The 16,541-nt window shown below is 44.4% G+C and overlaps 1 protein-coding gene across 3 annotated transcripts; it reads right to left on the bottom strand.

Moving 5' to 3' along the window:
- Positions 1 to 51: 51 nt before the first annotated feature.
- Positions 52 to 16,137, bottom strand: ZFYVE19 (zinc finger FYVE-type containing 19). 3 transcript variants are annotated; one of them, XR_014616281.1, is made up of 12 exons: positions 15,990 to 16,137; positions 15,342 to 15,463; positions 12,829 to 12,882; positions 12,170 to 12,330; positions 10,839 to 10,984; positions 10,375 to 10,489; positions 9,586 to 9,795; positions 9,015 to 9,094; positions 8,206 to 8,316; positions 6,669 to 6,811; positions 5,095 to 5,259; positions 52 to 322 (listed from the first exon to the last, which is right to left on the bottom strand). XR_014616281.1 is itself a non-coding variant. In XM_084208625.1 (11 exons), the coding sequence occupies exons 1-11, from the start codon at positions 16,041 to 16,043 to the stop codon at positions 5,187 to 5,189; spliced, it is 1,269 nt and encodes a 422-aa protein (XP_084064751.1). In that variant the 5' UTR covers positions 16,044 to 16,137; the 3' UTR covers positions 3,639 to 5,186. The 3 variants fall into 3 exon arrangements, 1 of the variants encoding a protein (XP_084064751.1); XR_014616282.1 differs by having other exon boundaries at positions 3,959 to 5,259; XM_084208625.1 differs by lacking the exon at positions 52 to 322 and having other exon boundaries at positions 3,639 to 5,259.
- Between the last annotated feature and the right edge of the window lie 404 nt (positions 16,138 to 16,541).

Here is a 16,541-nt window from a genome sequence, read left to right on the forward strand (position 1 = left end):
TTGGTTACAAGGAAACATGTATCTTCCTGACAAAAACCAGGATCAGCAACAGAACTTCTGAGTATGTTTAGGACTTATTATTATTGAGAAACTTCACCAAGTTTATGAACTTTGTACCCGTGGTTTGAAGTCTCCACTCCTTCCAGATCTACACACACAGCAGGGAGTTAGATTGTACATTTTCCTGATTCTTAAAGAGTGTGTTAACCTGAGGAACAGGACAAGATGTCCCTCCTTTAGATTCTTCTAGGAATTTCCATGCTGGCCAAGGAGCACTGAATACAATTCTCAGGAGCTCATCAAGACTTCTTTTTTTCGTCCACTGCAAGGAAAACAAGGCATTGGTTATCACTCATTCATCAACATGGAAAATCAGCCACTGCTAATCTGCACCTCATTTCAGTCTGGCTTAAACCCAACTGTGATCTCCTGCCTGTTACTGCTGTATCTGACTCTACAGCATTGCACATACTTTGTAGCTCTTACTAAGCCTCTGCTATTTATGAAGGTTGGACAGAAAATATATGGTAGTTTGGGTGCACCCCACAGGGGTAGTTTGTGAAACAGCTGCTACAGCTAATGGCTATTTTTTTTCCCATTTTGTGGAATTTAAGACTTAAAACGTACAAGCCTTTTCTAAAGGAACAAGGTCTGGGAATGATTTTTCTCCTAGTTCAAAAAGATGTTGGAAAAAGACTTATTTTATATTAAAACAGAGAAAACCAGCCATGCACTGCTTGATTTTGCTCTCTCTTTAGATTCTAAAGAAAAACTGAAGTAAAAAATACCTGCTCCCTTCAGGGAGCATCTTGGAGTGAGTTTTTGCATACAGGTAGGTCTCACAAATGAGCACTGAAGTAGGACACAGTACCTCGCTGCACAAACTCTTCTGGCTACAACTAGTATTTGCCTGGAAAAACACAGAGGAAACTACATCCAGCCTCTCAGCAAGTCAGTAACTTGACACATGTGACTAGGAAATAAGACAGCAAATGGAGGCTGATTGCTTAGGCAGAGAGCTCTCACATTATGCTCTGTCCCTACGTTGATTCCTGCCACGCAAACACAAGAAATGAGTCTGAGTCACATCCAGAGGAGCTCCTGGATGCAGAACAGAGCAGAACATTCAAGGCCTGCTTTTGAGTAATCTTTTGTCTGTTTGGAGAGCCAGGCAGAAGGGACCAACTGTGGAACCAGAGCGGCATGCAGGTTAGCTAACAAAGACAAACAAAGGATTCTTGGGCTGGACCAGTAATATCTTAAATGCATTAGTCTTTCCATCTTTATCAGTAGCAGAGTTATGACTATTATCTTGTTCTTCCCTCCTATTTTCCAGCTGTCAGTGAACAAACTGTAGGTTGTGTCCTCCAAGAATACAAAATCTGAGCTGCAGTAACAACTGTGATGTAAGGGCCTGCTTCCTTTCACATGCTTTTCTTGTATCTGACTGCAAGTTGGCAAGCCATGGACCTCATGTCTTGTTCCAAGATGTTCTAAGCCTCACCCACTAGGCTGGAGAAATGGTCTTTCTTTATCAGGTCCAGTATATGTTTTTGGTAGCCCTGGGAACACGCCAATTTTGCCTTAATAAGTGGCTAGTGGGACACGCCTACTCATGAAATCTCAACTTAATCAGTAAAATAACAACAAAAACTTAAATCCAGACTTGCAGATCTGGCTTATAGATGACACTTAGATGAGTCTACTAAGACTTATATAACATACCCCTAGAGAAAGGAGAGCAGCATATTGACAAAAAGCTCGGAGCACTGGTAAAAAAAGAGTATATTCAAACAGAAGATCAGGTAGAAGAGCTAGGTGGATGGGACATGAGGAGAGTGTCCTAAACTAGAGATGCAACTAGCTACAGGACAGCAGTATAGGAGTTCAGATTACTTACATACCCCACTAACAGGCTTTGTTTAATTCTGCTGAGCTGCAACAGCACAAAGACATGACATGCCGCTCCTCTGGCCCAAGAGAAATAGTTTCTTCCCCCTAGGAACTGTTCTGTATTTCTTCAATATGGAATGATGCAAAAAGAATTTTTGTCTGTGCTTTACGTTAGACATTGTTAGAATCAAAGACAAAGCAGGTTCTGAAAACTCTGCTTGACCGAAGTTGATTTGATGCTTATACTGCAAATAGCAGGAAAAGAGTAAGCTGCAGACCCTATCATGTGCAGTTGGTTCTGATACATAATGGTACTTGAGAGCACTTCAACTGAGCACTCTGAGATCAGGGGAGCAAGGCAACATGTGGCCAGTGGTAGATGGTTCTCAGCTCACTGGTGCAAAAGAAAAAGCAATGTAATTCAATCAGAGTAACTTCTTTTTTGTTTCATTCTTAAACAGTAGTAAATCACACTTGGTTTGATTTACATTTTGGCTGTTCTCACACCAGACCACAAGGATAGATTAAAATCAATGTTTGAAAAATTTTTGTTACAAACATCTTCCAGTTAGCTTTGCTGTTTCTCAGCACCACCACTAGCTTAAGTATGTAGGTACTATCTAAGAATGTTGCTTGAAATGAACTTTGCCCTCTTGATTATACCAAGATAACCCAATGTATGAAAGTTCATGAGCTTTTCTAATTTGAATTCTTGTTAGAGTGGAGCCTACATTTGATAATTCGCATATAAAACATTTTGAGGGGAAAAGAAAATCCCTCATGACTTGCAACAAAGACAAGAGCAAACAAGTTGAATCTCTTTCTGGAAGATGCCAAGCTGTCTTCTGTCCTTGAATAGCTGACTGAAGTTGATCTGGCCTGTCAGGAATTGACTGATTACCAGTATCTTTGTTTACCACCACCTTTTCAAAGACAAGGATAGAGAATAACACAGCTAACAGTGCACTGCCCACTTAAAGGATATGCAGCATTCCTCTTTCACAACACAGATTCAGCTAGGTGTGCTTCCTGCAGACAGCCCTTCTGGATATCCCTCTGCCCCTCCTACATGGAGTGTGAATGGCTTTTCAGGGGAAAGTGATTGGGCTACTACTAAAATGCCCCATTACATGCAGAAAGTGCAGCAGCCACAAAAACGTCCATTAGTGGTGCAGGGAAAGCAGCAGCTTGTGTCTGTACGACTTGAAGAGAGTCTTCCATGTGTGACTAAGTTCTATTTCAGTTAATGGGTTGGGTGCATTTCTTGGGATGGCCCCACAGAAACCAATTTGGGAATCTAAATAAACTGCTTCCGGCTGCAACCTGCTCCATTACTATGGACATGAGCAGGGCAGGGCTTACAAGACAGAGGCTGCCTAAGTGCAAGGGAGCTCAAAGTTTTGTTGTGGCTGATGAAGCATTCAAAATGTTGCAAGTGTCCTACCAGCTCATATTAAGATATTGAAAAAACCAGCAGCTGTAAATCAAGAAACAAAATTACTATTAACTTATTGGGGAAGACACAGGCTGAAGCCCAAAGCAGTGGATCAATTGAGGAGGGAAATAAGAACAGAAAGTTGCACCTTCCCCTCTGTATGTAAAACATGAAGGCTTTAACCTCAGATAGAACAGGGCTGTCTTACTATCTGACTAATTATCCATGTCAAATAGCAATGAAGAAGTGTCACTCCTATGATAACATAAATAAAAGACAGCATTTTGTTTTGATTTTTAAGACTGCAAGTTCCTCAGGGCTTACTTAAATAACTTACTTAAATTTTGTGTGTCACAGGGTTAATTGTGAGCTCTTGCATCAGAATAACTCAAGTAGTTTTCCCATCTACCTGTCCCAAGGAGACAGGCACTGGTGAAGCAAGGGCTGCCAGGAGAAAGATCCTCCACAGAAGTCAGGTTTTGCCACCCCTTCCTAAGAAAAGGTTTTGATGGCACTGCTGGATATGCTTGCCATTTTTAGTGTTAACCTAAAGTATTTCTAGTCTACATTGTTTGAATCAGGTTTTTGTTGAAGAGTCTGATCCAGAGCAACACATTAGCAGAAACCCACCTTCAACAGTGGTTAAATTCATTTGCTCTCCTCTGACCAGAGGTGCAGGTAAACACTGTTTCATCACTTCACCTCGGGGGCACTGACCTCCTCCAGGTCAAGGCAGACAGCTGGGAGTGGCAGTGTCAAACCAGACAGGCAAGATTCATTGGAAATTCCCTGTCAAAGGCAAATCCTTTATTTTGTTGCAATCGGAATTTGTCAGCCTTAGAGAGCTCTCTCACAAGTCACATTATTTGGAAAGAGCTCATCCTGATGGAATAACAGAGCATGTTTACAGCCAATTTACTTGGATATTTAAAGCAGTTCTGGGTGTTCTGGGCACTGGCAAGTGCACTTGCATCTGGATTGTCTCCCAGGAGAAATATGGACATATGCAACTGAGCTTCTCTCCCAACCAGATGAAGAGCATCATACAGGTAACATTTTTATCCTACAAGGGGACCAAATAATAAACAAAGCTTTCAGGCTTATACACAACTCTTTCAGACTAACATGATGCTCTTACAGATGATATGACCTTGGCACAGCCACTGCAGGCCACAACACTATCAGTAGCAGATTACCTTTTCAAAGGATCCTTCCTTTCATGTCAGTGAGCAACACTGCCCTGCATCTTTTCCAGACATGCCACAAAAACATTTTTGATGACTTCACTATTCTTCATTTCTTTCCCTAAGCTGCTTGACACTAGGACTAACATACCATTATGAGAAACCAACACTTTGTTAAGGGCTATCAGGCACTTTCAGGAGAGACTTTAACCACAGGCCTCTGTAAATAATTTTTATTATGCTTTGCAAGTTCCCATCACACACGTGATCACAATGCAAACATTTTTCTCAGTGCAAAGTGTTTTGCTGCCTGTTGAACCAGTGTATAAGCTGTTAGTAAAAGCAGGAAGTTATTTATCAGCCGGTCAGTACTGCTTTAAATACGCATCTTTCCTGCTACCCACATTGTTTTACTATCTGTATTTATGGACTTGTATCCACCTCCTCATATCAAGTCCTCATTTATCCCCAAGCATGCACAGCAAACCCTGCACTTCTCAGGTGTATTTGTGAAGACCAAGTCAAATTCCCTCCAAGCCTCTCTCAAGTTACAGCACATCCTTTAACTGTCCAAAACATCACCCGTTTTGGCTGCAAATCCACTTAGATTCTTCCCATCTGGCTGGCTCCTCTGTTTTCCCATTCTCCAGCTCCTCTTCTGCCCATAAGTGTGGTCACTTCTGTTTGCAAGGAAGATGATAGCGTGAGGTGTGGTGGTCCTTCAGGTCAAACTCCTCATGGCCTTCCCTAAGAAGCAAATACAAAGTGCAGTCAGAAGTAAATATCCAGGCCAGGAACTCACCCTTAGCCACTGCACAAGATATCTCCCAGCACCCTTTAACCAGAAACTTATCCCAAGGGCTGGCTGTGAGGACCTGACTGGCAGCCATGTGGACTAACTACTTAACATATTTGCTTGCAACAGAAATTTCTGAGGTGCTTTATGGGAAGGTCTGCTCATCCTTGTCAGCTGGATTTGAAAATGACAACAGGTCCTTCTGTTTCTTTTCCTCTTGAAGAGATTCATGTAACTTATGGCTCATTTTCAGCACTGTGTCTGTGATTCCAGGGACATTAGCAACTGTGACAACAGACAAAATGAAAGTCTCCTCCAGAAAACCCTGGAAAATAACTGAAAATAATGCAGTGTATTGGCAGCTGTCTTAAGCATGCTCAGGAGCAGGCAATGTTGAGTAAGATACAAGCCTGCATCTGCAGTGTGTGGATGATATACTCACCTGCCAGACTGTTAAATCTGCTTTTACTGATGTTTGTTGTCAGATACTTTTGTTCATATGCTTTGTTTTTAACAATCTAACACTGCCAGTCATATGTTTTCTGAACATTTTCGTATGGATTTCCCCACTGCATTTGCATTTCCCTACAAATACATTTGCAGGAAATGAGAAAATATGCACAAAAAGCATCTCTTATTATCCCAACCGCATTTTTAGCAACCTGCTGTCTTAATGTCATCCAGCACTAATCTGAGAACCCAGCCAACTACCCAATACTTCTGAGGCATGAAAAAAAAGAAGTCATACAACCTGTCAGGAAAACTTGGTATTCAAATGAATTAACCCTCCAAATCTGAGACATGAAAATTTTGTCAAAAAGCAAGCTATGCGTGTTTAAGAACAAAGATTACAGCTGCTGCAAGTCTTTCACCAGCCTGACTGGTGAAAAAAGGCTCACACATACATATTTCAACAGAGAATTTTTTAATATGGTTTAGGATTGCAAAGTCTCAACCTAAGAAAACCCTCAGGAATTCATACTATCTGATCTCCCCCTTTAAGGGAATCCAGCCTAGGTCATCCATCAATGGCATTAACAAGCCATAGGAGTCACTGAACAATGGTCTCATTTATCCCATCCCACGTAATGCAGCATTATCAGCTGCTCCAGAGAACACTCAGACAATGTGCCCAAACATGCACTGAAGCATTTCTGCCTAGGACCAGTTTAGTCCCGGAAGCCTGAGACAACTACTGATCTCACAATGTATTTTTCTAACAACGAGCATTCAGCTCAAATCTGGATTCCTCAAATCTTGCCTCCTACTGCCTGTTTTTCTGCCTAATGACAAAAACACACAAAGGGAGACAAGCTTACCTCTGACCACCTCTCAGACCCAGAGGAATTGCAAGACTCACCAAAAACAGCGCTGACAGTAGAGGTCCCCGTCACAGCCATGGCAGCGCAAAGTGGCATCTTCGTTGCAGATGCAGCACCAGGGTAACTCATCCTCATCACTATCCTCTGCCCTTGCAAGAGCTGTGGTGGCTGGAGTGTGGCTCTAATTCACATAGAAAACAAGAGACAGAGAGTTCAAAGCCCAGCACTTGCAATAAAGGACCTTAACTGTAACACATGATGGCCACAGTGACCTGTCCCATAGTCCACAGTTTCCTCTCTGTTGATCCTCAGTCTGTGAGATGAACTTGCCCAGAGTGCAGGGACAGGCTCCACATGCATCTACTTGTCAAATAAAAACCCAAGAGTACTTTCTAGAATTTGGGTTTAAATCTATGTTGCTTGGAATGTAAACAGGTATTCAGCCTTGTTTATTGTCTACAGTGATCTACACCCACATTGTGTGTGCGTGCTAAGGGCATAAAGCTCAGATATTCTGGCAGGCACCACAACAATACCATGTGACAATTCCTGCTGCAAAAGCAAGAGATCAAACAGTTTTGCTGAAAGGGGCTATATGGGAAGGGAAAGGAATGTGGAGGTGGGGGCATTGTTTTCTCCCTGTTGTAGGAAGAAACTGTGGAACAAAGGAAGTGCTTTGCCAAAAGGCCCCTACTATTCATTCATACCTGAGGCTGGGACAAGAAGATCTTCTGAAATCATAATCTAAATATATCCATACAGCCAATTGTGGCCTCCTTCTCCCTTAGAGAGCTCTTGTGGAGCTGAAAACACACTGAGGCATTGTGCCTGAACACTGGCAAAGACAGCTTCCTGACACAATCTTTTCCTAACACTATCTTTTGCATCAGTAATCCCAGAAATGCAAGGTGTCATACTTGAGATGGATGTTTTTGATAATGTTTACAATTATATAATTTCTTCTACTGGGAGCAGGCCTGACAGGTGCTTGTGAGTCACAGGGGCATTTAATTCTTGTAATATACATTAGAGATTATGTATATATTTCCACAGTAGGCCAGAATCCGCTCTGAGCATAGGGTATCCTGCTACTAATTCCCTCCTCTGACATTACATGAAAACATGAAGAGTAGGATACTATCTAGAGGTTCTATTCTGCACATGCTAAAAGCACTGGTAAACCTCCCATTTACTCTTGTTCAGATTGTATAGTACTAGACCATGGCCTTGTTCATCTTATATATATATAATTCTCTAATATCCATATTGTGAGGTGTTTCCCACCTTCTCTTGGTTTACACAACTCTGTAATATTTAACAAAGCCAGCCTGAAAGGAATTGTATTCCAGGGAACAAGTCCTCTTTTAAGTACAAGGATGATTCACAGCTGAGATCAGAGCTGGTCAGCCTTGCAGAAGCTGCTTGGCTTGTTAGCTCTGGAGAAACTGGTTATTTAATATTTTTTTCCCTGCATCAAGCCTAGGATACAAAAAACTTCTGCTGCAGAACTGTACTCTCCTGACACCCTGGAACATTCCCGACATCAGTTCAAGAGATCCTGACCCGCTCACTGACCTTTTGCTTTGCTTGCTTATACAGATTCTGCTGTGAGGGTCCTGGTTGGGTGGTCTGATCTGGGGGAATGTTGAATCCACTTGCTTCATCCAGGGCTGCTTCCTCTGTGAGCTGGTAACAACACAAAGCAAGAAGCCTCTTGTTTCAAACACAGCTGCGAGCCTCATTCTAGGCCCTAAACCTCCTGTGCTCGTGGCTCTCGTGCAGTAACAGGAGATGACAAGTCTGAATGCAGCTGGTGTTACCCAGACAGATGTAAGCTCGCTCTGCACTCACAACACTGTGTCCATTGTGGACAGTCTGCAGCAGCAGGGGCCTGAAGCTCACACACACTGCTTTGCAGAGCAGCTAGCAGGCCCTCAGCATCATGCTAATCACACACATGTGACATATCAGACAAGCTCAGGTCGGCCTGCAAGACAATTCAGAGACATTTTGAGGAGAAATGTAGGCACAAGCTGAGCTACATAGCACATATCTCATCATCCATGTTCTAACTGGCTGGAGGAAAACAGAACAAGAAGAGAGGAAGTACCAGCAAAGTGTGGTTATACAAGAGACACATGCAGACCACAGGAGACACTAAGCACGAATGAGAAAGACAGTGTGACAGACTAGAAGTATTGTTTTCAATTGCCTGTCAAATAGTTGAATGGCCCGTGGGAGCTAGTGTTGGAAAAGCACTAGGAAAGTAAGGAAGGAAACTCTTCTCAGGAACAGAAACACAACCTTTGTACGCTCACCAGGTAACACGCACACAAGGCATAATCAAGAGGAAGAAAAACAAGGCCACAGCTGCCACTTCTGACCTGTTTCAGCACTCGGCGAATGGCCTCCTCCTCAGCCACTTCCTCATCACTGTCAGGGAGCTTATAGGTTTCCAGTGTAACTGTAGGAGTAAGAAATGTGAGACTGTAACTCACACCTGCCTCAAGCCTTGTGCGCACTAATGTACCAGAGACAATTCTTTGTGGTGTGAGCTGGCTGTGGCATTCTGGCTCTGACCTTTTAAGTTGCAGGTTCCTCATAAAGGACGTTACTGTTTATTTTTAGTACTTGGAAGAGAGTTGGAAAAGATCCCCACCAAAAGCAGTTTTGCTTTTAGAAGTTTTGTTAACCTCACCAGAGCATGCTAGAATTATCCCAAGGAAGGGTGCAAAACAAAGCAGTCTGATCTGACAGTCCCAGTTTCTACCCTCAACTTAGATCTTTCATAATGATTTCATGACAAACCAACCTGTACAACTTTGCAGACTGAACCAAATCTCACTCTGGTTCTTGCAGAACAGAAGAATGAAATGGATAAACACTAATAAAGAATTTACTCTGTCACAGCAACTTGATTCCTCTCCTGGCACTGTATTCTCATCTGCTACCCACCTTTCTCTGGGTCCTCGCCTTTGAGTGCTGCCAGTCTCTTGGCGACCTCTAGGATCTTTTCCTGCCTAGTGTTCTCTTCCTGCAGCTCAGCAGCAGCTTCTGCCAGCAGTTTATTCTTCTCTTCCTCTAGCTGTTTTGGGTCCAGATTTGCAGGGCAAACACAATCTTCACTTGCCCGATTGAGATCATTCAAACTCTGGCTACTAGCAGCTGCAGACAGACACACAGAACACACTGGTGACTCAGCAGCCATGTTCCTTGGGCACAGAAAACATGACAAATAGTGCTATGAGAGCAGCTTGCTGCTCTCCATAAAACAGGATAACAAAAGGAAAAGGCATGCCAGTAGGATCTTTACCATACATGAAGAGAAGAAAATGAGCTAATCTGTGGTTTACAGTGAGATTACAGAGAAGGCAATGCAGCCAGGAAGATAATGGTATGCTGGATTCTGATGTTTCGTAACAGTGCACAGGTGCATTAGGAGTAGCAACAGCTCAGGGAGGAGTCACTTTAGAGAAACAGTAATAATACAACCCTGAGAATCTGAGAATCTGAATAATACATCCCTGACAAGAAGGAACTATCTCCAAGCAAAGACACCAAGACCCAGCATGGAGCCAGATGGCTGCTCTTGGTCAGTGCAAGGGATTATAAGAGGAAGATATGGACAAACTGGACACTCAGCTCAGCTGTTAAGTTACACAGAGAGGCACAAACTTCCTTCTCAGTATAGCACATATACTATTAGACATACACAGATTTGTCTTTAGAAGCCAAAACAGATACCTTGAGGCTGAACTCTTGGTCTGTAATGCTCATCAATGGCAACCTCCTCGGACAGTTGAGTTAATAGGTCATCTGTCTGCTGGACCAGACTTCGGGTATCCGGGGCTTGGTGCACCTAAGAAACCAGATGAGTGTGGGAAAAGGCAAATGAGAGGAAAGTCGCATACTCAATCAAAAGAGAATTTTGGCAAGCAAGATCACCCTAGATGGGAGCAGTAGCATCTATTGTTAAAAATATACACACAAACTACATCTGGCATAAAGGAGCATGCTGCATTCAAACTGAAGCTTTGAACGAGTAAAGGCTGGTGATTTGCTTCTGGAGCAATGACACAATCAGGATTTCTGAAGAAAGCTACCTGGACACAAAAAAGCTCAAGGAGGAAGAATGGTTAGCATGCTGTGACACCAGTTAGTGTGTCAGCTCAGAATAAATTGCTGACCAAAGAGCTGAGGGAGCTTACAGGTCTGGGAGCTTGGGAAGGAGGATCTCTACCCTGCAGGACAGCCAACCGGTCCTCCATTTCCTGTGTGGATGGAACAGGTCCTCGGCCATCCTCCTTCAGGGCTGCCAGCCTAGCTTCGATCTCAGCCTGAGTAGGGATGGACTCTGCAATTCACAATCACCCAAGGGAGGAGATTATTCTGTTATTGAAAATGAAAAGCTACATGTGTTTTTCCTTAAAATTGCATTTCTTTCTCAATCAGACTCTGAACACCTGAGCAAAAACCTCGCCCAGCCCTGACGTGAATGAAGGGTCATACTGCAGTGACTCAGAGACTACCCTGATGCCAACTGCTACCCCTTTCTTCCAAGTCCTTGCCTTCACAGTTTACCTCCTAGCCATAACACAAGCATTAGGGTGATGTCATCTGAAAATCAGCTGACTTGAGATTCTAGGGACAGGCAGAGAAATGAGTATAATTTAGCCAGTTCAGTCCATTGGTCCCACATCTCCTAATGCAATCCCAGCCTTATCAGACTGAAACTCTCCCCTGCCACATAACGGATGAGAGGCAATGGCTGTAAGTTATTTCGGGGGAAGTTTAGATTGAATATTAGGAAAAAACTGCTTCACAGAAAGGGTTGTCAAGCCCTGGAAAAGGCTGCCCAGGGAAGTGGCTGAGTTACCATCCTTGGAGGTACTCAAAAGATGTGTAGATCTGGCACTTTGGGATATGGTTTAGTGGTGGACTTAGCAGTGCTGGGTTAATGGTTGGACTCGATGATTCTATGATAACCAGGTAACCACTCTGGAGAGTGTTCTTTTCCTTTTAGAGACCATGCACAACATTTAAAATAGTTTATTTTCATGCAAGCACCTCAAAGCAGTCCCAGAACCTGACAGCTGTGGACTGGGATGAAAATCCTTTTCCTTCTCTGTGAGACAACACAGAAACTGGAACTGCTGTTGCCCAAGATAGTGACTCACTGGAAACCTTCTTCAAAATAGTTTAGCCAAAGACTTTAATTTCATTCTACTCCAAGTGGGTCTGACACAGGTTTTTCCCCAAAAAATGGAAAATGAGGAAGTGATTTTACAGGTAAGACACTGTTCCAAAACTGAGTAGTTTCAAGAGAAACCCCAAGAAGCAAAATGAAACTGGGACATTGATCTAAAATCATTGTAGAAGTTGGCCATAGTGGCAACAGACCTTGAATGCTCTATTTTAAGCCTCCATCCCCTGAATATCACAGCCACTTAAAGCTCAGCTTTCCTCCCCCTCCAGGTTCCTTGTTTCCCAAATAGTGGTGTTCCCACCCAAGGTGTTTATGGTGTTCTCTAAAACTCACTTGGTTTCCTTTCCTCCCTGAGCCTCTCCAGTCTCTCTGCAATAGCTCTATCTTCTTTTGAGAGCCCCTGGTATCTGCAGCCTGCTCGACCTGGGGGTTTTGCAGCTGTCTTCTGTTGATCTTTCAGCTGGTTTTGTTTAGCCTCAAAAGCTGCTACACGCCTGTGACATGGATGGAAAAAAACACATGTCAATGAGATCAGGGATTTTAACCTGGAGATAAGAAAACCTCTGTGAACCCAATAGGCTATCTGAAATATGCCAGTGCAGAACAGAAATGAAAACACTCCAATATCAGCACAATAAAATACTCCTAAGAGTAAGGAAAACCTTGGCTCACAAGAAGAACACATCTGGCAGCACTTCCCAAGACACACGGAACATTTCACCACCAGGTTCCTGTTTCCAAGCCAACTCTGATCAGCCACAGATAATTGCAGGCAGGTGGCTGTTCAGGAGTCTATTCAAAAGAGCATGTCTCCCACCCCTACAAACAAACTAACAGCCTAAACAGCAAAACAAAAAGTCCATCCTTAATCTAACTCTGAACAAGCAAACACCCACACCACAAGCCCCACTTTTGCTGGTATCCATAGGGGAAGAGGAGGCCCTAAAAGACTCATCTGCAGTAGAAAGAACTGTTTGGCAAGTGCAACTCACTTTTTGTAGTTTTCTGGTGGTGACCATTTTGCTGAACTGCTTTGAGATCCTTCTCTGAAAGACAAAAATTATTTCTCTGAACTGAAGATACTGACAATACTTGACAATACTGACAATCATCTAGTCTCTTATCTCAAGAGGAATCAGTAGGTGTTTCTTGACCTCTTGGTACAGCCCCTTTCTTAACCTCACTAATACTGAGAGGAATCAGCTTATGCAAGAGATTAAGACAATATAGCTGCCCAGGACAGAGGGAGTCTTTATCTCTGTCCTTCGGTCCAGTTGTTTTACATCTGGACAGAATGTGACTTAATACGGTCACCAGTGATCCAAGGAGGTGGGGCTGAAATACCCTTGCCTCCCACAGCCTGCACCTCCTAGTTCAGAGGGCAGGTAGGGAGCACTTAGGTAAGACTCCCAGTGTAATTAGCTTCCATGCAGCAGGACTCTCTGGAAGGAGCTGGGCATACAACAAACACAGAATTATATAACATACAAGTAAAACAAAGCGTTACAAAAGTTATTATATAACATCTTACAAAACACTTGAACACTACACACCAAAACACATCTAACTCATCTACTTTGCTGTGTTCAGGCTGAGGGACTGAAGTAGACACTTATGTAAGTTAGTCAGCATATTTTATTTGTTCTTAGAAATCACAGCTAAGGCCCATATAGTAATGACTGAATGCAACATGTTGGAACACTTTCCAAAGTTCTAAGGCTTCAATTCTGAAAGCTATTTGCATGAAGAACAACAACATATGCAGCTTACAGAACTGCAGCCTATGTGTGTTACCTGCAGGACAGGATGCCATCCAGAGGGACCTGGACAAGCTCAAGAAGTGGGCCCTTGGGAATCTCATGAGGTGAAACAAGACAAAGTGCAAGATGCTGCACTTGGGTCAGGGCAGCCCCCACTAACAACCCAAGTTGGGGGATGAATAGATCAAGAGCAGCCCTGCTGAGAAGGAGCTGGGAGTGCTGGTGAATAGGAGGCTGGACATGGCTCAGCAATGTGTGCTCACAGCCCAGAAAGCCAGCTGTGTCCTGGGCTGTATCCAAAGCAGCATGGCCAGCAGGGCAAGGAAGGGGATTCTATCCATCTCTTCCTCTCTCGTGGGACCACACCAGCAGCGCTGCATTCAGCTCTGGGGTCTTCCCAGAAACTTCCAGGAAAGATGGAGAAGGACTTTTTTAGAAGAGGATGTAGTGGCGGGACAAGGAGGAATAGTTTTAAACTGAAAGAGCACAGGTTTAGATTAGATACTAGAAAAAAATTCTTCACTTGGAGAGTGGTGAAACACTGGAACAGGTTGCCCAGAGAAGCTGTGGATGCCCCATCCCTGGAAATGTTCAAGCTCAGGCGGGATGGAGCTCTTAGCAACCTGGTCTAGAGGAAGGTGTCCCTGCTCACAGCACAGGGGCTGGAAATAGATGATTTTTAAGGTCCCTTCCAACCCATACCATTCTATGATTCTATAATCTACCTGCTATCCAGCCAGGGAAGATTGTTTTTCTGCTGTAGCTCTCTAGTGATACTAAAATTATGAGAAAAAAAAAACAGCCAGAGGAAACGTCAAGACAGGTGGCCCTGTTTTCTCAATGGCTTTGAAGTTGTGAAGGGAAATCAGATAATTTCAAAACTGAAAAGACTAAATACTGTCCTTCACTGTTTTCAGCAGCCTGTGAAGATGAAGACCTTCACTAATGAGGCTCTTCTCCTTTAGACACCTGCAGAGCCAGAAAATCCTCCCCTTGCTGGTGAAAATTCCATGCTATAGGGCAAAAGTTAGGAAAAGGAACAAGAGAAATGCAAGAGAAAAAGGAGAACACAGAAGAATTGGTTTACAGAGAAATTCTGGTGTACACCTGTGTTCTTGTGTTGCTTGTTCAAGTGTATAATCCTGCTGCTACTGAATTATATGTTTTGTTTTCAACAGGAAGTCTACTGGCTATGTTTGCAAATAATTTTTGAAGTTTTCTTTTAAAAGCAAAAATTTTATAGATTTTAGGCTACAAAACTTTATGTCTTCAGGCCACACATGGCAGAGATCACTCAACAAGGGGGATTTATGTCACTGTTTGCCCACAGAATTAATAACACTTTGAACATCTTATTGTCAGGCTACTCAACTATTCACATCTGAGAAGACTGCCAGAACTGTTAAAAGTGGTATAGATTTCTGGGCAAAAACACAGCGTGGCTTAACCTCAGCCCATCTAGTTAAGCTGTCCACAGGAATTCAGTGTCCATCCATGAAGATTTAAACCTGATGCTTTTAAACTACTTTGTCAACCAGAGAGAACAGGAACAAATCCTGATTCCTATTTTAGGACTGCACAGCTCATATAACAGCAAGTTCAGAGATGTCCCGTCTTGAAATTCTGGGGTACAGGCAGCATGGAAGGCAGAGCTCTCCTGCAGAAATCTGCAACACCACATGGAATGTAAACTGAAGGAAAAAAGCAGCAAACTGTCTTTGGGTGAAGAAACACTCCCGTCTTACCCAGTTAATTTTTCATGGCACTGCTTGCACACCTTCTGCTGAGTGTTGCCACAGCGGGGAACAACAGCGCTGAAGCTCCGGCAGCCCGAGCAGAAGGACCGTCCGCAGCTCTTGCAGCCACACTGCAGAGACAGGAGAGAGGGGCGGGACAGGGCTTCACCACATGGCCACCACACTGGTGCCGCTTGCGGGCACAGTGCCCGTGCCGAGGCACACACGAAATAATACTGGGGTTATGCTGATTTTTTGGTGACAGAACTGTTTCACCACCTGCTGCTGAAGATAGGGAGACTCAAGAACCTTGGAGCACCAGCGGATAACTCCTGCTGGGAGCAGAGTCACCACTTCAGCCCGTAGTATAGCGAAGTGTGTGTGTGAACTGTCTGAGACCATGACAGAATCCTGGATTAGAGGGATGGCATTCAATGACTTTTTAGAGTTTTGGTCAGTAATTTCTCATATCTGAAGACATATCGGAATTAGGCACCACGAGAGCTCAGTAAGCAAGGACAACAACGCCAGGATGCTGGCCGGGCAGCGTGTCTCGGCGCCGGGAGAAGCAGCTCCCGGTTCCCTTCTCAGAGCCTCGCACGGCGGGGGAGGCACCCGCGGGACCGGCCCGTTCCTGACCCCCGCAGCCGGACTTGCCTCTTTCTTGAAGACGGAGAACTTGGAAGCGCACCCATAGCACCGGCCATCCATGGCGCTACCGCCCCAGCCCGCCCTCAGGCACGGCGCTGCACCCCCGCTATCCCAAGCTCCATGGTCTGCCCGGTGCTGCGGCTGCCTCAGGCCCAAGGATCGGCGGCGAGCGGGGCTGTCACAAGCCGGGTGCCGCGGACACCACCCTCCCGTCCCCTCAACACAGAGGTGGCGACGCACGGCCCTATGGGAGTTGTAGTCCGTTGCGCTTCCCTCTCCGCCTTCAGACGCCGAGCGTCTCTCCGCAAGTAAACTACACTGCCCAGTACTCCCCACGGTCCCAGTGGCCGGCCCTCTCGGCTACCATAGCCGCGCGGTGCATTGTGGTACATGCAGTCCGGTGCCCCTGCTCGCCCCCGCCGGAGGCGCCCTGGCCCAGAGGGCATTAGCTGTTCTTGGGTGTTAATAAGACAAGAAAGCGAATTCTCTAAGGCTGACAGCGTTGCACTCAAGCTACTCTGGGTGGGGTTTTTTTGTCCTAAACCTGTGGTGAGATCC

Source organism: Fringilla coelebs, assembly GCF_963513975.1.
Source record: "Fringilla coelebs genome assembly, chromosome: 6".
NCBI lineage: Eukaryota > Metazoa > Chordata > Aves > Passeriformes > Fringillidae > Fringilla > Fringilla coelebs.

Coding starts and splice junctions, on each gene's coding strand:
- ZFYVE19 (XM_084208625.1), bottom strand. CDS start 16,043: ATGGATGGCCGGTGCTATGGGTGCGCTTCCAAGTTCTCCGTCTTCAAG. Junction 15,464..15,989: donor TCTCCGTCTTCAAGAAAGAG/GCAAGTCCGGCT, acceptor CTGTCTCTGCAG/TGTGGCTGCAAGAGCTGCGG. Junction 12,883..15,341: donor TGCCATGAAAAATTAACTGG/GTAAGACGGGAG, acceptor TTTGTCTTTCAG/AGAAGGATCTCAAAGCAGTT.